At 52.2% G+C, this 20,805-nt stretch overlaps 1 protein-coding gene across 1 annotated transcript; it reads right to left on the reverse strand.

Moving 5' to 3' along the window:
- Positions 1-1,882: 1,882 nt before the first annotated feature.
- LRRC14B (leucine rich repeat containing 14B) lies at positions 1,883-8,693 on the reverse strand. Its single transcript, XM_056135209.1, has 2 exons — positions 7,767-8,693; positions 1,883-3,116 (listed from the first exon to the last, which is right to left on the reverse strand). The coding sequence occupies exons 1-2, from the start codon at positions 8,651-8,653 to the stop codon at positions 2,471-2,473; spliced, it is 1,533 nt and encodes a 510-aa protein (XP_055991184.1). The 5' UTR covers positions 8,654-8,693; the 3' UTR covers positions 1,883-2,470.
- Positions 8,694-20,805: the final 12,112 nt, after the last annotated feature.

Below are 20,805 nucleotides of genomic sequence, written 5' to 3' on the forward strand. Positions count from 1 at the left end.
TTTCTCTGTGCATAGACGGTCAAACTGGGGTAGAGAGAGGAAAGAGAATACAGACCACTTGAAGAAAGACTGATTTACCAGGAAATGTGACTGGAGAAAACGCAAGAAAATTTCTTGTCCAGGTTTAACTCAAAATTTCTTGTCCAAGGTTCAACTCAAAAGGGTTGGTTAAGGCATGGACACCAAGGAGCAGTGCTGGGCAGAGCCCGGACCAGGACACCAAGTTCATTTCAGGGAACTTGGGCCGAGTTAATATTCCCCATACTCTCTCTCTCTACTTTTGCTCCTTCTAAGCAGTTAAAAATATGTTGAAAGGGCTGGGGATGTGGCTCAGAGACAGAGCACTTGCCTTGCATGTGTGGGGTCTGGGTTTGACCCCAAGCACTGAACCCACCAGGAGTAGCCTGAATATTGCTAGGTGTGACCCCAAACTCCGAGTAAAAACATGTGAACACAACTGTGAGACTCAGTGTGCAATCTCTGCTCTAATGATCATTCCTTACAATTACCTTCAATTTCTCTCCAAATTTATCTTTCCTGTGGACAGGAAGGCTGGTTGCAGGCGTGCATGCAGTTCCACCGCCAACCTCTGCAGGGCCACACTAGCGAACATTTGCCAGTATCAATGGTGCTTCTGTGACTCTGTGTTTACAGTGGAAGTGACCTAAGTGACATTGGAATAATGTCAGGAGGTATAACGATTGACCTAAATTATTCCAGAAGTAAAATAAGAAGCAGGTGGTAATTCTGTAAATCCAGCCAGTTCACTTACTAAATAAGCTTTATTTCTCACTTGTATGTGTATGTGTTGGCACATAGTATGGTTGTGCTGGCAGATGAACTGTTTCTTACATGTCTCCTGGGAACAGTTCTCCTGCAGACATGGCCAGTGATGCTGTAACAGGGAAGAGCCCTCACCAGCGAGCCTGATGGTGTGACTCAGGAGCAAGCATTAAACTCTACATCTTGCTCTCACACCAGCCCTCTCCACAGTGTTCTATCTCTCACAGCCCCACCAGCCCTATTGACCACTCATCCCCGCCTGACAGAGGACAAACGGGGACAACAGCGCTATCCCCTCCTGTTCCTGGTACCTGAGTAATTACGCCTGCTCTTCTCACCAAGCAACCCCTGAACTTGGGTTCAGTAACAACCGTTTCTATGTGGACTTGGGTAAGAAGTGCTCAGTATTTACTCAGCTCATCTCTTCACAAAAAGATGGGAGGAAAAGTCTCTAGTGACTCCACTGTTTCACTGGATGAAAACAAGTCCATGATGAACACCTGACCTGCCAGACTCTACCAAAGCCCTCCTGCTCTCAATGTATACTTGGGAAACAAGGTCTGGAAGACAAATTATCAGTTAGCAAGGATCAAGTAACAGCCGTTAATCTTTACGAGCCCTCTTCCTGTAGGACACGCAAGTCTCCATGGATATCCTCATTGTGCCCTGCATCACTTAGACCCCTAGGGAGAGCAGGTGTGTGTCACAGATGCTCCGCCCCCAACATTACCAGGAGGAACCTCAGCTGAGCTGCCTTTGTGATTGGACCACTGACTGGAGCACTGCCCTGAGCTGCTTTTGTGATTGGACATTCAGCTGGGGTCTACTCTGAGCTGCCATTATGATTGGAAGACTGGTTGGAAAGCTGTCCTGAGCTGCTGATGGTTTTACTGGTGCCCACAGTCACCTTTCTCACTTTCTCACTCGCGTAGCATTGAAAACAGCTGTTCCCCTGATGGTCTGCACCCTGTACACCCCTTACCCCTCGCCAGGCTCCCGCATACAGAGCGGGCACTTCCGTTCTTTCAGCCATCTCCCCTCATCCACATTCCTCCACAGACTCCGTCTGCATTGTAATATTACACATGAATAAGCCATATGTGTTTATTAGGGTTTGCTTATGCTGGCCTTCAGCTCACAGACCAGGTGTGATAGAAAACACGTACACAGGTGTGGCCCCCGCCTGCGGGCAGTCAGCTGCATCCCCACAAAGGATGGGGCTCGCCTGGCCAGAGCACAGTGGCATTGCAAGACTTGTCTTGGGGAAACAGAAATGGGGCAGCAGAAGGGGGTCAACCGCCATACTGCTGTTTTCCCTTTGAGCCAGCAGCTGCCTGCTATCCCTTGTGTCTGCCTCTGTCTCTGTGCAGGGCCTGAGGAGGGCTGGGTCTCAGGTTGGCAGGTGGCCTGCACTCAGGGCTAGCACAGAGATGTGTTCTCATGTCTTCTCTTCCACCACCTTCCACGTGTTCTCTCATTCCCTCCCCTCACATGCAGCCAACACTGAATGTCCCCCTTTCCCAGGTTCCATGACCCAGAGACTACTCTGGTTCTTCAGGCTCCTGCCACCCAGTACTCGGGGGCTGCCTGCGCTAGAGAGCCAAGCTCCCTGGCAGTGCCTGCAGGCAGCTCTTCTCTGTGACGCTCTGCATGACGTCTCCAGGCTATGCTCCAGCTTGCAGTGCTGCTACTCCATCTGCTTCAGTGCTCTAGAGAAGTTTTCCAGAGCAGTTTTGAAAGCCTGTAGCAAGAAGGCCCCAAGCTCACGACTGGTTTCCTGGATGTCAGGATCGAAGCTCCCATAGAGTGGCGTGGAGGCCTGGATATCTTCGCGGCCGGCCCGCAGCAGCAGGGCATGCAGGTCCTGCGCAATCATGTCGTATTTGTGCTGGTCGAATTTTGATGCAGTCAGTTCATCCTGCGGGTAGGCTGTGCCCTCCGGGTAACAGTCTTTGGGCACTGGGAACTCCACCCATCGCAGCCGTGGCAGCTCCCCCAAAGCAGAGAAAAGACGCCGCAGGCCCTGGGCAGACAGCGGGTTCCCAAGGAAGCGCAGCTCCTGAAGCTGGTGGCAGGGGTCCAGGGCTGAGATTAGTATGCTTACGTGGCCATCCTCAATACCACACTCCTCCAGGGTGAGGACTCTCAAGGTGGGCGCTGCCCGGCGCAGCAGCCTGAAGAAGGATGAAGGGTACAGGCTCACCAGGCTATGCCCACTGAGGTCTAGCACCTCCAGGTGGGCAGCATGGGCACAGTCAGCCAGGAAGGCCATGTCTGCGTGGTTCAGGGAGCAGCTGGCCAGATCCAGTACCTTCAGCGGGGTCTGCAGGGGGCTACAGGCAGAGCAGAGAGCAGTGAGAAGGAGAGCATTTGTGACTGGGTGGCTGACATGGCTTGGGGCCCAGCCTGCTGCCTGACCCACTTGCCTGAGCTTGAAAGGGCTTTACTCTTGAATAGCAAAGCCCCAGCCAGGCCTCACATATTCCTCCTCCAGCTGCCTGTTGGCCATGTGTGCTGGGATCCGACCTTCCCTGCAGCCACAGCTCTCGAAGATGGATTTACCTACAGCCCATGAGTGGAGTACAGGAAGGGGCCTCCTGTGAGAGTGTCACATGCTCAGGACTCAGCGGGGAGGGAGTACAGCTCTTGGAGGAGCCCAGGTCCATAGAAATCAGGCCAGGAGGACCAGATCAGCATTGCCAGGGATGCGATCTGTGTGGTGGTGTGTGGGGTGGGCTTGCTCCCAGTTACTCTCCTGGCAGTGCCAATCTGCACCCTCAGAGCTAAGCTTCTTGCTGTCACCTATCATCCCTCATGCCTGGGCCTGGGACCCATGGCTTCCTCCACCTTGTTAGGTCTCGCAATGACTGTTACCAGGGCCCTGGATGCAGTTTCACACCTGACTGGAGTGAAGTTCTTCTTTTGTTTTGGGGCCACGCCTGGTGGTCCTGAGAGCCATGTGGTGCTATTCTTCACACCCAGGACTCCCAAAGCAAACTGTATCTCAGTTATGGAGCCACCTTGGGCCCTTGGTGAAGGGCTTGCTCTGTCCACAAATGCCCAGGAGGAAATTATCCCTCACATTAGCGCCAGGTCTGACCTTCCCATCACCCATTCTGTGTACAGCAGGTCCAGTGCAGACTGTTCCTTTGCTATGGAATCTCCTGTGTAGCAGCTGTCTGGGGCCTGCATTTGGGAAAGGGGCTCCAGCTTGACGCTGAATCTCTGACCCCATCCCTGATCCTACTGACTCCTGACCTCTCCAAGCTGACCCCAAACCTTCCTTTGCTAATCTCTGATCCCCCTACTGACCTGTCCCTGCTAAACCCTGAAACCCGCCCCCAATGACTTGGCTGTTTTCTGCTGACCTCTGACCTCCCCCTACTGACCCAACCTCCCCTGCTGACCTGACCCTCTTATGTTGACCACAACCTTTCTGTTGCTCACCCCTGAACTCTGGAAGCTTATGCTGCTATGAAATCCCCAGTGTCCCTCTCCCCATTCTTTCCATGCCTACATTTCCATGGCTGACCATCTCATGGCCACTGGACAGGACAGGAGAGACCTGGTCTGGTTCACTGTTGAGCCTTCCTAAATAGGAACATGGGCCCTGTGGGGCTGGACCTGCCAGAATCTCCTTAGGAAATTACAAGCTCGGCCGCCTTGACCTTAAGCCACCCTGCCCAGGGCCTGCCCACCTGCCATAGGAAGACTGTAGTTTCCTGTCCTATAGGACTCAGCACACTCAGAACTGTGAGGCCTTTTTGCCACTCTTGCTGGCCACCTCTAGTAAAGTGGCCAACACTGTCCTCACAAGTGAATACTCTTGGAGACCTCTGCCCCCTTCCAGGACTGTGGAGCCAGTCTAGGCTCAAGGTGGGGCTTTTCCACTCTCCAATAACCTAGGGTGGGTTGGGCCACTGATAGTGCTCAGGGGCTGTGCTCAGGAGAGAGCCCTGGTGGTGCTAGGAACCATACAGTGTGCTGGGATGGAACTGGTCAGCTTTAGGTAAGACAAATGCCTCACTTCTTGCTCTCCCTCTAGCCCACTGCTGTCATCGTCATAGCCAGTGCCAATTAATGACTGGCAAGAGATTTTCTCATTAAACGAGAAAGCCCCACCAGATGGTCCCATGAGGACACGGCTGTCTCCACCACCAGAGGCGATTCAGTCCCAAACACACACAGGAAGGGTAGCAGGTGTGGGGTGTGGACACCAACGCAGATTTGCATCCTGGCACCAACATGACTTTGGTCACCGTAACATGACACCAATACAGCTCAGGAAGTGACCTGACACTCAACACAGCTCCATTCATGTGTGTCCTGACACCAACATGACTCAGGACACTGTGACTTGACACCAACACAGCTACAGTCACATGTGACCTGACACCAACACGGCTCAAGACATTGTGATGTGGACCAACATGACTCTGGCCAGGTTCTTCTTCCCTGGGTCAGCTGCAGGGTCCCTCTCCTCCGGCCACCTTATAACTATTATCTCCACATTTCCATGCTGTGCCCCATGCAGTCCTGGTGAGCTGGTGCTCCTTGCTTCCCAGTTCTCCTGAGGGTTCTGGAGAGGCAGAGCCTGCTGTGCTGTGCTATCCAGGCCCCGGTCGCTCCACCTAACTCTGCCTCACTCAACCCAGAATGTCCTTCTGCACTGCCGACTCACGGCATGAAATGGTCAAGAACCCGAGGGATGTATCCAACCCTTGGCAATGCTAGGACCTGCCAGTCAGTCATTGCCTTTGCAGAAACTGGGGCCCTGTTTGAAGCCCATCACCAACTTCTCTCATGTCCCTGAATCATAAAGAGGGACCAGAGTCCCTTGGTCTGCCCTGCCAGGTTCAAGTCAGCTCCTTCTCCTAAGTTTCTTATTTCTGTCAACAAGTTTCCATGGAAATTTCCTGTCGAGTTGCACATCTTGGGGGGGACTGTCCCCTTGGATCTTCTGCCTGAAGGACAACTGTGCTCACCATCTTCTTTGGGCCTTAAGCCAAAACTTTCTCTGCCTTCTCCAGAAGTGTTAGAGACACCTGGGCCCTTACCATAATATCAGTGACCGGTAGGAGCCATTCATCACCTTCCTATACTCCATCAGAGAATGTGACTCACCAGTGATCCTCATGGCTGTCTTACCTGGTGCCCTCAGGCTCTACCTCTCTCTACAGATATTGCCACAGTGTAGACCAGTGGTAACTGGACTTGTCTGGCAAATCAGCTTCGAATGCTGATATCTAGCTCTGGTTTATTTAGATTAACAAGGTTGTTTAGATCCTCAATATGGAGAATCTATTCATGACAGTCTGTGTGAATCCAAGGTTAATATCTGTGGACGTATGCAGGATAGGGGGGACACAAGCAAAGCAGGTAAACTGGTTCTGTTTTCTTTGCAGTGGGTCATCTATGGAACAAACACATAAGAAACCTACCCAGAACTGCAGATAGAATGGTGAGAGTACCCATGTGGCCTCTGGACTGGAGACAAAGCACAGGGGTTAAGGCGCTTGCCTTGCATTAATTCCTCGCACCACATATGGCCCCTGAGCACGGCCAGAGGTCACTCCTGAGCACAGAGCCTGGAGTAGTCCCTGAGCACTGCTGGTTGTGACCCATCCCCATGTCCAATTGGCTTGCTGCTGACAACTGGTTTTCTGCCATCAGATGCTGTCAATACCTACTGCTGCCTCATCTCCCAAGTACAGTTGCAAGTCACTGATTTTGAAGAGCTGAGGCCTTCAAAGGTGCTTGGCTCTCTAGGTCTGGGGCATCTTGAGGTGCCTGGCCTTGCAGCTGGCCAGTAGAAGCATCTCATTCTGTTCAGGTCACAGTTGTGGTAGTGATGCCCACACAGACTCTGCTCTGATGTGCATTTGCCAGGGGTTCCCCAGCCCCAGTTAGCCTGGGGATTCCACCCACCATTTCTTTGCCCATTACTCAGTCATGCATGGTCTCCTGGACTAGTGACTGGGGCCTGGCCACTGAAGCGCCTGCCCTTTTGCTCTAAGTAGTCAAAACCTCGTTGAGTCTTATCCAGGCCTGAGATTCTGAGTGTTTCCTGCCCCTAACACAGAGAGGCTCTGTCCAGTGCTGTGGATACTGCAGAGATGGTCACCTATGCATGCCAGAGAATAGCCTGGACACAAAGGGACAAAATGACAAGGAAAAGTACAGCAAGGGAACTGCTCAGACATAGAGGGATTCAGAGAGAGCACACTGGACACTAGTGTTGGAAGAGACAGACAAGGAGTTACCTCTGGCCACCTGTACCCAGAAGACCCAAACCACCAGCTCCCTGATTTGCAATGCTGCAGAATTGAAGTATCTTCAGGCCACTCTACATCTCATTGTAAAGGTCAAGGACTCAGAGGCCACTCCGCACTCCCACCCTCCTTCCTGACCCCTGCTTGGAAACCCCCATGTGGTGCTACCCACCACCTGCAGCCCACATCTGACTCAGTCCTCAGTCTCAGGTGCACCTGCGCTTGGCCCAAGGAAAGTGTTTCCCTGATTAATTCTCAGGTGACAGCACTTGTGGCTGGGAAACGAGAAGTTCCTCTCTTTAACTGTTATGAAATACTTTGTTCCCTGCCCTCCACGGTGCCACCTAGGCTGTGACGCACAGCAGGACAGCACCGATTTTCATCTGGGCCTCCTGAACGGCAGCCTGGTAAGGAGCCAGCCGCCCCACCAGAACCGCGTCAGTGGGCAGGAGCCCGAGACGGAAGCAGCCAAGCGTGGGAGACAGCAGACCAGCGCGTGGCTCTCAAGGGAGGACTCACTGCAGCTGGCGCAGGGACAGCTACTCCCACGCGGGTGGCAGTATGGACAGCAGGTGCCATGCACAGCTTCACCTGTGTGCCTGCTGAGTAGGACCTTCACTCTTCCTACTGGCCACAAAAAGTGCCAGGACACTGGTGACCTTCAGTCAGGCTTCAGGATGGGGCTGACCCTCCCCTGCACCCCAGACTCACCCAAGCAGCTGCTGGATCTTCCCAGTCAGTGTGGAGAAGGCCACACTCAGCTCTGTAAGTTGGGCCATCCGGCCGAGTGCCTGGGAGATAGAAGTGAAGAGGGGGTCCTTGCCATCGGGGCCCAGGGTGTGGGCGGGGGGTGCATCCAAGGCCTTGGCGGGCAGGGTGAGTGCAGTCAGCTGGGGGAGGCCAACCTGGGCCAGCATTTGCTGCACGTGGCCGGTGTGCAGCCGCACGTTGTGGACCACCTGCAGCCGGCGCAGCTGGCCCGGCCCTGCCAGGCGTAGTACCTGCAGCAGTGGCCCTGGGTCCAGGCTATCTGCCCGCAGGGACACGCAGCACACTTGCAGGGGTGAAGCTCCCTGGGGTGCCAGGGCCTGCACCACCACCTGGAAATTACCCTCGGTGACAAAGATGTCGGCCAGGACCTGGATGGGGACCGGGGCAGCCCGAGGCTCAACCTGCAGTGCACAGCAGGTCCTGGCCAGCAGTTCGGTGCGGCCCCATCTGCCCAGCGCCTGCCCACAGGGACACTGCTGCACCTGCACATCCCGGAGTCCTGTGAGGTCCACCAGGCGCAGCCCCTGCTCCCCATCCCGGAGAACATGGTCAGCCAGGCCCTGCACACATGCCTCCAGGCAGGCCCTGCATGCCCGGTCCCGCAGGTCCTCAGGCTGCTCTGTGCTCGGCGCCAGCAGCAGATCCAGCCGGAACTCCTCCAGTGGCCAGCGGCCCAGCAGAACACGGATTACCTCACTCTGCTCTAGCAAGTAGCTGGCTTTGAACAGGAGCGGGTACAGGCTGTGGGCCACCCAGTCCAGACTCTGCTGAGCCACCTGTGGGTGGGACACAAGGGCCGCGGTGGACAGGAAGCGCAGTGTCCTCATGGCGCCTGCAGGAGCAGGAGGTCCCAGTGCCCCCCGAGCTGTGTGCTGGACTTGCTGCAGCTGCTGACGCCACACTGGGCGGGCGGAGGCCGCTTCTGTGGTCACCTGACTGCTATTTTGGGCCTGTTGGGAGCAGGGTGTGGACATGCTGGTGGATATAGCTATGTCCTGGCGCCCCTGGTGAAAACGGAGATGGCCCAGTGCTGGTTCTTGGGGCCCTTGACAGTGTCTGTGTCTGCTATTGGACAGCCTGTCCTGGGGGTGCAGTGGGCCCATCCTGGGGCAGTTTCTTTCAAGGGCTGTGCCCGCCATGACAATCCCTCCTGAAGCACCCACCAGGCCCCCTGCTGACAAACAAGCAGGCCCCAAGGTCAAGAAGGCCCTGCCTATAGCAGACTTTGGGGACCCTCACCCCCTCTTAACCTAAGGTGTGTGGTTGGGGTCACAACAATGGGGTAGAGTCAACCACCTCCTAATTCATGGTTTTGAGAGGGATGATGCCAGTTCCATGGGGGAAACTGACCTTCCTATCCTTTGCCAGGGCTGGCTGGCTTCCAGCCTCACTGCTAGGTAGCACCTTCTTCACACAGCGAGCAGGACCTGCTGTGAGGCCAGCGCCAGCCTCCCCTTCCTGGGGCTTATTGTCCCTTCACAGGACAGACGGTCTTCTGCAAGTGCCCTACTGCCATGGGCTTTCTAAGAGGGGTGTGAGTGTCTCTGAGAACGTATGTGAGCATGAGAGTGTGTGTGAGAGCTTGAGAGTATGTGTGTGGGTGTGGGAGTGTATATAGGGGTGTTTATGTGAATGTGTTGTGAAGAGGTGTGGGAGAGAGGGTATGAATGTATGAATGTATACGTGTGTATAAGAAAGAGTGTGTGGTGTAAATCTGTTTACTGGTGTATGCATGTGTGTTGCAGGTAGTGATATCTGCATGTTGGGGTGCGTATGGGTGTTGGTGTGTTTGAGGGTGTGTGTTGGGGTATGTGAGTGTGCCAGGGGTTGTGTGTGTGAGTGTAGGTATTAATACATATTGGGGTGTGGGTGTCAGTTTGTTACTATGGGTATGAATGTGAGTGAGTGGGTTGTGTTTGGAAGTGCATGTTATGTGTAAGCATATGCATGGATGTTGGTGTGTGAATGAGCCAGCATGTATGGGCATCAGTATGGATATGTGCTACTTGTGAGTATGGGCTTCAGTGTGTGTGAACCCAAGGGCAGAGCAGGGTCTGTTCTCCCCATTCACAACCCTCAAACTCCCAGCTATTGAATCAGACTGATTCCCAGTCCCAGTCCTATACCTCCATGGACCCTGGGGTGGGGCAGCTCCCAAACTCGTGCTGATCCCCTGCAGAACCACAGCAGAGCAGCAGTGAAAACCAGTGCAGTTCATTTACATTCGTAAATCTGGAAGAAGTCAGCTCTGGGATGGAAATCAGGAGACAGTCCAGCTCCATTCTGAGGAGGGGCGAGGATGGGGATGGAGGTGGGAGGTTGGGGTTGAGGAGAAGGTGTCCCTGGCACAAGCTCACTGGAGCTTGGTTGATATCTCCCTGACACTCCTCTTATCCTGGGAGGCCCTTCACAGGTCACCCACACACAGATCTCTCCGGGGGGTGGTTGTGTCCCAGTCTCACTGTGGATGACCAGTGGCCTTAGAGGTTCCCAGGTATTGTCTCTGCTCCCAGGTATTGTCTCTGCTAAATACACACAGTGTGTTGAAAAGGAAGTAGACTCAGGCACAGTGCCACTGAGGGAGCATGTGGAGCAAAAGTGGCACAACCACACATGTGTAAGAATGCACCTGGGTGCAGTCACACACTTGGGGGAACATGCCTGGGGGACCACACACCTGGGAGGATGCACCTGAGAGCAGCCACACACACGTGGGAGGACACACCTGGGGGTCACACACCTGGAAGTCTCACACCTGGAAGCAGTGCCTATTGCAGTGTGTCTGAGACCCTGTTCCCCTGCTGTGAAGTTCCCTGTACTCCCTGGGCCTGCCCACCTGGGTCTGCACAACTGGGTCTGCACACCTGCGCCTGCATACCTGGGCCTGTACATCTGGGTCTGCACTCCTGTCCCTGAACACCTGGGTCTGAATACTGGGTCTGCACACTTGGACCTGCTCACCAAGCCTGCATACCTGGGCCTGCAAACCTGGGCAATGACCTTGAAGAAGATGTTTCTATGGCTAAAGGACAGGATAACTGACTATTGCTTGACAGGGACACACAGGGACATGTCCACAGGACACACAGTGATCCCTCTTAGGAGGCTTTCCCCTCCCCATAGCCCTGAGCAGGGAGGGCACCCCTCACCTTTCTGCTTACTGCATCAGTCTTCCTCACAGCGTTGGGCCTCAGTGAGAGAGAACCTGCTCCAATTCTGAGTGGCCGAGGGGCTCTGGGCCAGTGGACTTTGTGGGGTGGGGGTCCCCAGCTGCACCTCTGGCTCCCCTCAAGCCCCTGACAGCTACCCCGCTATGGCTGACACTTTTCCCTGTGCTCATCAGCTCCCCAGCACCTGCTTCCTGGGCAGTGGGGAAGGGCCTGGAAGGGTCCCTGGGCATGTATCCCTGGATCCTGCTACATGGCCTCCCTCCTGCCCATACAGAGCACTTGAGATCTGCTTCATGGTGAAGCTCCCAGAGTCGGTTGGGGGAACCACCCACCAGTCCCTGGGCCAAGCTGGCGGGTCGTGAGGCTGTGTCTGAGGCAGCCTCTCCCAAAAATAACTGTGCCTCCTGGTGCCCAGGCCCAGCTCACTGCTACTCACCCTGGCACCATGCCCCCCACTCACCCAGCAGCTCCTCGGCAGCTCTCAGGACACTTGGCAGTAGGCTCTGGCCCAGGTGGTTGGGGCCCTGCCCCCTTTCTTCCCCCACCCCCCAAAATGCCTAGGCCCCTCACTCCCCACTGCATGGGCCAAAGGCACTCAGCACTCTTAGGCTCACCTTGCTCTGCAGCCCTGCAGGGACTCTACTGTCTAGAAATGGAGATGAGGTTCACTGAGAAATAGATTCAGAGCTTCCATTTTAAAACACACTACTACACTCGCATGTGCTTGAAACCTCCTCAGGTTGCTTGTGGTTTGGACCTTTGGGAGCTGCCAGGGGCCTGCCTGCACCGAATGGCATGACCGACCTCCAGCCACACCCTGTTGGTTACTCGATTTCCAGCAAGGACACTGGGGCAGGGAGAACCTTCCTTTCACCTGTCATTAGACTCCATGTCTGACCTTACCTAAGAGAGCTCCAGCTGGATCAGGACTAGAACTGTATCCAATGACCCAAACAAACAGGCAGAGGAGAGAGACAGGAGTGTGTGCCTGGTCTGGGATGTGGGTCAGAGAGTCTCACTGAGCCAGACTGCAGGTCAGCACTAGCTGACAGGATGGAGGGAGAAAGTGGGCTAGGGAGGGCACGTGAAGCATCTCAGATGAGAGGCCCTTCCTCAAACCTCAAAGTAGAAGATAATTCTAGTTGGTCTGAAGTTGGTTATTGGGGTGGGGGCGGTATTAGGCCTCACCTATAGTGCTTAGGGGCTACTCCCAGCTCTATGCTCAGGAATGACCCCTGGCAGTACTGAGAATCGAACCAAGGTACTTCCTATTCTCTCTCTCTCTCTCTCTCTCTCTCTCTCTCTCTCTCTCTCTCTCTCTCTCTGAATCAGAACAAAGTTAAAGAATGGATTGCAAACTGGGTGACCCTGCCTAAACTACCAAATGGTCATTCCAAATAGTCCATTGAAATGTGAGAAATTCACAGAAACCTGGCAAATGGATGGAAAACCCACTAGAAAACAAATGAAAATGATAAATGATGTTCCAGCATAGGAAGAAAAGTTCAACAGCAAAAGAAAGAAAACCACGATGAGATTTCATCCGAAAGCGCATGAGCTGGACTGGCAGTTGCAGACCTTCCTGGGTGCTACCTGAGGCCCCAGGAAGACAGTGGGAGTCTCAGGAAAGACTGCTCAGACCACGTACCTTCCCTTCATGCACAGCAACCACGGGAATCTCCAAAGCAGGGCACGGCCAGGAGAGGAGGGCATCCCTGCTGGGGCCTGCAGGAGTCCGGGAAATGTGGGGTCTGAGGGAGGCCGGTCTGTTCAGTTCTCCTTGGACTGACCTAATCACCTCCCTGTTGAAGCGTCCTCATATCCCAGCCACTCTCCAGTCCCTGTAGATGCCTGCTGGAGGCGAGCACCAGCCTGGCAGCAACCCCGACAGTAATTAGCACAGAAGGCAGCTGTGCAGGGCATCCTGAGGGACCCTATGTCACTGTGACGCGTGTCCGAAGCAATGCACTCCTTTGCTCCAACATAGCTTAGCAGAACTGAGGCCCCAGGAGGCTTTCCCTGGAAGGCGGGAGCTGGGCTGCAGGGAGTGAAGGTCACGGAACTCAGGACAGGGCCATCTGGGCCACAGCCAGGAGCAGTGAGGGCTAGCCCCACGTTGGGGTGGTCTTGTTCACAACATGCTTGGTGTCTGCTAGATATGTTTAGGCTGAGTGGGATGGGTATGGGCCTTTGAGTGGCTCTTGCAAATACATCCTCAATGGCTGGCTCACCTGCTGAGTGGCACTAATCTGACCTCTGTGGTCACCCACTGGTCGTTTTCACTGGCACCAAGATCCTCACTCCTCAACCAGGGCAGCATGGAATTGCTTTCCAGTCAGAGGACAACTGGTAGGTTTCCAGGACCGGCTCCATCATGGCCCTGAGCAGGACAAACATGCTCTGTGGAACCCAGTCCCACTGATGAGCTGAACAGAGCCCTCCCATCGCCTCTTGCTGGGGTCTGTACCTGCCTTGCCTCGCTCCCCTTCCCTAACCTCTGTGTATCTTTCGTCTCTGGTGCTCCATGAGCTATGTTATGCTTATGATTCTTCTATCGATGACAAGTAACCAAATTATCTGTTCTCAAGTTGTCTGTCAAACAAGTACAGTAAAGTCACCCAAGGCTGCCTGTGCAGTGTGCAGGGCCGTGTGTGCACACAGAGAGCAGAAAACAATCTGTAGATTTCAATTATTTTTTTTTTTTTGTAGAAAACAATCTGTAGAAATGCAATGGCATCCTCACTGTCTATGGGGAAAGGCTCCAGCTTCTAGCACAGTGTGGGCAGAGGAGGAGAGACAAACTCTCAGCAGAGAGAAACGGAGCTCGCAGCTGTGAGTTCCCGTAAGCACCTTCAGTCTGGGCTTGTTTCATCACTGCTGGGCTTTGTTGGAGACCCTGGGGGAGCTGCTGTTGGAGCACGCAGTTCATGCAGCTGCAATTGCATGGCCTTTTCCTGTTTGCATGAGCATATTCATTTAGTGACTAGTCAGGCCCCTGGAGTTGCTTTACCTTATAGAAGCTGACCAGTCACCGTGACCTCATTGTGCAGTCACCTTCTTCACAATGACCTTGCCAGAGTTTTCACTCCCCAGCTGGAGGACAGTGGCTGTTTCCAGCTTGGGGCAATCCTAAATCATCTCACCAGAACACTGAGGGAGCACAAGTCTTCCTTTCTCTTGGTCAAATATCCAGCAGTGGGTTTGCTGGCCCCATGCTAGGTGTGGGTCAAACTGAAGAAACAGCCATCGTTCCAGTGTGACTGCAGCTGCTTGAAGCTCCACCAGCAACACAGAGCACTTGTCATTGACACGTCTCCTTATGCTACCGTCCTGGTCAGGGTCCATGTGTGTTTCTCCCAGTGGACAGAGATGCAGAATACACTCAGCTCTGTGGTCGCTCATGTATCTTCCATGAGGACGCCTTCCTAAATGTTCTGCCAATATTTTGTTGGGGTGATTGCTTTATTACAGAGAGTTGAACTTCACATATTCTGGAGATAAGCCCTTTAACAAGCATTGTTTTGCAAATATATTCTCAGTGTTCATAGCCCAAGGTTTCATCCTAATAATAGTGACTTGGGGGACGGGGTTAGGCTGCATCCAGTAGTGTCCAAATGCTACTCCTGGCTCTGTGTTCAGGGGTCATTCCTGGAAGTGATCAGGAGATTCTGTGTGGTGCTGGGTATTGAACCAGAGTCAGCCATGTACGAGACAAGTGCTGTAACCCCTGTATAATCCCTCTGGTCCAGTAACTGTGTCTTTTGAGAAGATTTTTCTTTTTATATTTTCTCTTTTTCTTTTTTTGAATTTTTTTTAAAAATTAAATCACTAAGATACACAGTTACAAGGTTTTTCATGATTTGATCTCAGTCATACAATGTTCTAACACCCATCCCCTCACCAGTATCCATTTACTAACACAAATATCTACAGTTTCCCTCCTGCAAATCCCCTGCTCCCCACCCCTACCAGCCTGCCTCTATGGCAGGCATTTTTCTTGAAAGAGTGGAATCTTGAAGGTTAAGTCCAAAGGCCTGCAGAGGGGATGCAATGGTAAGAAGCAGGCCTGTCTTCACACACACCTGGGTGCAGCAGCTGGAGATACCCTTGGGTAGCCAACAGCCCCAAAGGACTGATACATGTGTGTATGAGTGACAGTCATGCTCTCTACTTGCCCTTTAATATATGTATGTGCGTGCATGCATGTGTGTGTGTGTGTGTGTGTGTGTGTGTGTGTGTGTGTGTGTAAGCAAAACAAATTCTGGTTTTTTTTGGTGGGGGGAATCAAACAGGTAGACAGCATGCAAGGAAAATGCCCTACACACTCTACTATTGGCAAAACAAATTCTCAGGAGCTGTAGAATATTGGCATAAAGGAGGACCAAGAGCTAGTAAAAGGGTTAAGACTTTTGCCTTGCATGCTGCCAACACATCTGACCACCAGTTTCACATATGACCCCCCAAACACTGCCAGGAGTGATTCATGAGCACAGATAGAGGAGAAAGCCCTGAACACCACCATCACTCAACCTTCTCCCCCCCCCCACCATACACACAAAGGATGATCAAGCTGGAAAAAAGGAAGATCAGGTGAATACAGAGGGAAACCAGGAGGGGTCAGAGGAGGGTCAGGTAAATACACAGGAGGATCAGGTGAATTTAGAGGAGGATCAGGAGGGATCAGAGGAGGATCAGAAGAGAACAGAGGAGGATGAGGTGGGATCAGGGGCACCACGGTATGTCTCAAGTGACTCTCTGCAGATGGGGATTCCAGAGAGGAGAGGTCTCCTGTTGCTCCTGATTCTGGGAGGCTAAATCTGTCCTAGGGTGAACACTTCCATATTTGGCACTTATTTGCAAAGTCTCTGTTTTGTGCTTTATAGGACATTTCCTTACCCACCAAAGGGAAATATTTGAATATTTGACCTAAGAAACACATATTTTGTCCAGCAACCCCCTTCGTGGAGAATCACTTTTCCCACCCAGACCTCTATGGGAAAGAGACAATGCACAAATAAAGGGTGGCCTTGGGAATCAGCGTGGGGGATGACTGAGGCATGTGCTAAGAAGGGATCAGAGGAGGGTGAGGTATGAACACATAGGCTGAACAGCTCTGATCATGAGCACTGTGAAAGAATAAACATCGGTGGTCCTGGTGGTATAAGCACCCATGTCTGTGCTTTGTATGGATGTCACAGGAGACAAATATGTAAGAATCACATTCAGTGGTGGACACAGGGGCCAGGGTTGTGACTCAGCAGCACACCCTACAGTGGATGTGGCTGAGGAGACAGGCTTGGGTGGAGGGATGGTGAGACGAGGGCATAAGAGGGGAAGCAGGAAGGAATGGGGGTGCTCTGGGGACATTTACCTTCCTCTCTGACTGCATCAAGGACTAGGGGTAATGAAAAGCAGATGGAGTCCCCTTACCTGTTCCCCGCAGTTTGTCCCCCTGATTGGTCACTGGACCTGACTGAGAGTGGGAAAACCCACTGGGTGTTACTTTAGGGACTCCTTGGTCCTTTTGTCCCAGGACCAAGACTTCCTAGGACAAGTGATCTGAGAGGCTTCCAGACTTTTCTCTTGACTCAGAGTCTCCTGGGAGTCTCCAGGGGCCTGGAGGTTCCTTTTTGGGGATTTCTTGGCAGTTGCTCCTGTCCCCTGGGCCCTGTTCCATGGGTTTCATCTTTGAGAAACCCCTGAGGTTAAAGAAAAGAAAAAACATTTTATAATAAAGTGACTTTTCCACATGTATAAATTACAATTTTCAGAATCCTATGGAATTTGTTAAGTAAGTAAAAGTAAGTAAAGGCCCTCCCGTTGATCATCGATTTGCTTGAGCAGGCCCAGTAACGTTTCCATTGGAGACTTTGTTGTTACTGTGTCTGGCATATCGAATACGTTCACGGGGAGCTTGCCAGGCTCTGCCGTGCAGACGAGATACTCTCGGTAGCTTGCCAGGCTCTCCAAGAGGGGCGGAGGAATCGAACTCAGGTCGGCCATGTTGGCTGCGTGCAAGGCAAACGCCCTACCACTGTGCTATCGCTCCAGCCCTATGGAATTTGTTCGGCACCTTAATAAGCAATGTTATCTATAAAATGCAGAAAAAGATGAAGAACCAATGCTTCCTGATTAGAAAGCCCACTGCATTGCAGACCTGCTGCCTCTCAGGACACACAGGACTCCCTCATACACTCAGGTGCTCCCACAGCAAACCTGGTGCCTCTCAGGACACTCAGGTGCTCCCACAGCCTCATTCCTTCCAGAAACAGAGCACAGGAGCTCTCAACAGCAAAACGAACCCTTCTCCCTTTCGGGGAGGAAGCAGGGCTGGGGCGTGAGAAATAATGGATGGCAGGCAGGTAATTCCAGGTCAGAGTGATTCTTTCAAATCCTGACTTCTCTCAACAATGGAGAGTAGGCAGTGCCTTCCATTCACTCACAGAAATGCACAGGCCTCTCCTCTCTGCATAGCACTACCCCTCCCAAACACACAAAGCACATCTGGTATGGTTACTGGGTCAAGCCTAGCCCTACAGTTGTCTTGCACCTGCATTGATAAACCAATTTCCCCAGGTTGTAGTGTCTGAGGACGGTTTTGTTCTTGGAAGTCTCAGGAATAATTTAGGAGGTGCCTAAGGGCTGGTGTTATATTCAGCTGGTGGCCCGGTGAGGCAGAGGTGGGTGGGGTTTATATCTTTGCAACATTGCTTCAGGCATCACAGAAGTAAGGGAATGAAAAATCGGTTCTGCCTGGGGAAAGAAACCAGCAAGACAGAGGCATTAGGCAGCCCCCACTGCCCTTGTCCTAACTGGAGACCTGGGCATCACTCTCCTGACCATGTAGGACAAACATGCTCTGTGGAACCCAGTCCCACTGATGAGCTGGACAGAGACCTCCCACCGCCTCTTGCTTGGGTCTGTACCTGCCTGGCCTCACTCCCCTGCCCTACCCCTATGTATCTTCCGCCTCCAGTGCTCTATGGGCTATGTTATGCTTATAACCCTCCTGCCAAGGTGGGGGAGTAGGCACATGTCTAACACAGGCCACTTTGTTCCTGCTCAGCTCCTCTAAGGCCCCAGGACTGACCTTAGAGGAGGCCAGCAACAGCCTGGACCCAGGCAGCTTCTTCCTGTTCCTGAAGATCCTTGGGCTGTAGTCGAGCTCCTCCACACTGCTTCTCTGCTCCTTGAACAGCAAGAGTTGGGCACAGGGGAGAGGTCAAGCTCCACAGCTCTGGAAGCTCTCTGTTCATGTGCTTCCATAGCCAGCAACAATTTCTAGAACATTCTTTTCATAGCTGGGCTGCAATGGTGGTTTCAGTTACTCACCAGAGGCTTACTGGGCCCCTCCTTTTGGTTCATCATTGCATGACCCAGGCGCAGGGGCAGAAGACTGCACTGTTCTCGTCCGGGTTCTGGATTTTAAAGTCTCTGAGTCTTGGCCGCTGATGGGATTACACGGCGCCAGGGGGCCAGGTGGTGGGTGTGACCCCCGCCTACTGGAATTTGGAGGATCTGGGTGGAAGATGCTCAACTCCAATTCGAGTAGGCTTGGAGGTCTCGGCCCCGGAACCCGCGTGGCTTTGTCCCTCTGCCAGTACCTTCATGTGTGCGGAGAGTGGTCTCAGCATGGTGGTGGCTGGTCCTGGAGGTCTTCGGCTGCCGGAGCCCTGGTCGGGGCGGGGAGGAAAGCTCAACCCGCTCCCCTCCAAGGGGCTCCGGGAAGGAACACCCAGGCGCGGGGGCAGAAGTCTTGGAAGAAACCAACCTTGCTGACACCTTGGTCTGTACTTCATGAACTGCAGGATAATACATTTCTTTATCTGTGCTGCTCAGTTTACAGTCATGGTTATGACAGCCCCAGCAGTTTTCCCTGAGGAATTTATCCTGACCAAAGCAGAGTCTTATTTTAATGTCACCATGATCATGGACACCTTTATTTTATTTTAACCAGAATCTTGCATACCCTTACTTTATTGTCGCCATAATTGCATGCGCCCTCCCTGCAATTACTGTAGGTCTCTAAGCATTGCCTTCTTGACATATACACATAAAATTATTTTTAACATTCACCTTATTTAGCAAATTTAAAAAATTAACTTAGTTTTATTTATATTTGATCTGTATTATTTAGATTTTGCTTGTTGATTATTTGCATTTATAAATTATTATGCCTTCATAGCTTTCTTTTTTACCACATACAACTTCCAGTATGGTGAATAGTATTTGAATATACCTGAAATGTCTTATATGTTTCACCATAGTATAAATGAAGTTACTTTTCTCGAATAAAAATTGGGCAATAATGAGCCCAGAGATATGGTACAGGAGTTTAGGTGCTTGCCTTGTACACGGCTAACCCTGGTTGAATCCCTTGTACCACATACGATTCCCAAAGCACCACCAGGAGTGATCTCTGAACATAAAGCCAGCTTTAAACCCTGAGCATCACCAGGTGAAACTCCTTCCCATAAAATAAAATAAAATAAACTTTGGGCATAACTTCTCACAGCTGATGTCTACAATTTTATTATGTAAGGAAAATCAAAGGAAAAGGCTTGTATTCAGAAGCATCAAACACAGTGGAAGGTGGGTGTGAGTTTAAAGGTTGTAAAAGCACTCCATGGGTGTGTGTGCTGAGGACAGTTAGATCATAGGGTTTCACTGGTGCCTACCTCAAGGCAAGAGTTGAGAGATTGATCTCCAAGGACTCTGAACGGCCACTAATGACCTCTACATACTAAGGTTGTATGTATGCATTTGTGTGTGTTTGTGTGTGGGGGAAACAAAGGAATACTTACCAACAGAACAGTGATTTCTCTAGCAAACCACCTCAAGTAAGACAGTGGAATGCTGGAGGGGTTCCTCTGCACTGGCCTGCTGGGGCTGTCATAACCATGACTGTAAACTGAGCAGCACAGATAAAGAAATGTATTATCCTGCAGCTCATGAAGTACAGACCAAGGTGTCAGCAAGGTTGGTTTCTTCCGAGACTTAACTTTTTAGCTTGGTTTTGTTCAGTTAGGATATTGGAAGTTGCCAGGAGCTCATCAAGTTGCCAGATGTTTTGTCTCTTTCCAGCTTTTAAGTGGGAGTTCCTCCTCTCTTGAAAATAAACTATTTGATGGGCCAGGTGAGGCTCTTGCCTTGCAAGCAGTCCACCTGGGTTCCATCCTTAGACTGTGTGGTCCCCCTAACACCACCAGGAGTGACTCCCTAATACTGCGAGGTGTGGCCCCAAATAAACAAAAAAATAAATGAAATATCATATTTGCCTGAACGTTGTTCTAAGTCTAAAGTCTATATTGGAAGTGGGGTAGTTAGTTATAGCATTCTCTGTGACCTTCCTCCAGGCAGACCCTGAACTCCTGAAAGGTAAAGTTCTCTCTTTCATCCATGCAGAAATGATTTCTTTTTGCGGACACCTCCTAATTCCAGATTTATATTTGTTTACACAGCTGTGTTGCATTCTTTAAAGGCTTTAATTTAGCTTGAAGTAATCATTTGTTCTTCTTAATTGTGAACCCATAACATGAACTGATGAATGGGCTGCAGTGAGCCTGAGTTCACTCCAGCCCCACCCTCCCAAGAGTCTGGGACGCTCGGGGAAGCGGCCCACGCGAGCGCCGCTGGGGTGCAGGCAGCAGTCTGCAGCTGCCCGAAGGCCGCACAGCAAAGCGCGTCCCACGTGGCAGGCGCCCGGCCCTCGTCCAATCAGCGCGGGGTCACGTGAGTCCGGGGAACCAATGGACGCCCCCGCGGCGCCTCGGCCGCTACCGCGCCCGGTACGGAAGCGTGGGCACAGA

This window comes from Sorex fumeus, unplaced genomic scaffold, assembly GCF_029834395.1.
Source record: "Sorex fumeus unplaced genomic scaffold, SorFum_2.1 ptg000110l, whole genome shotgun sequence".
NCBI classification, from domain to species: Eukaryota; Metazoa; Chordata; class Mammalia; order Eulipotyphla; family Soricidae; genus Sorex; species Sorex fumeus.

What these genes read in the sequence shown, in the direction of transcription:
- LRRC14B (XM_056135209.1), bottom strand. Translation starts at nt 8,653, where the DNA reads ATGAGGACACTGCGCTTCCTGTCCACCGCGGCCCTTGTGTCCCACCCA. An exon ending in AAGATCCAGCAGCTGCTTGG is followed by an intron (nt 3,117 to 7,766) that starts GTGAGTCTGGGG and finishes CTCTGCCTGTAG; the next exon opens with CCCCCTGCAGACCCCGCTGA.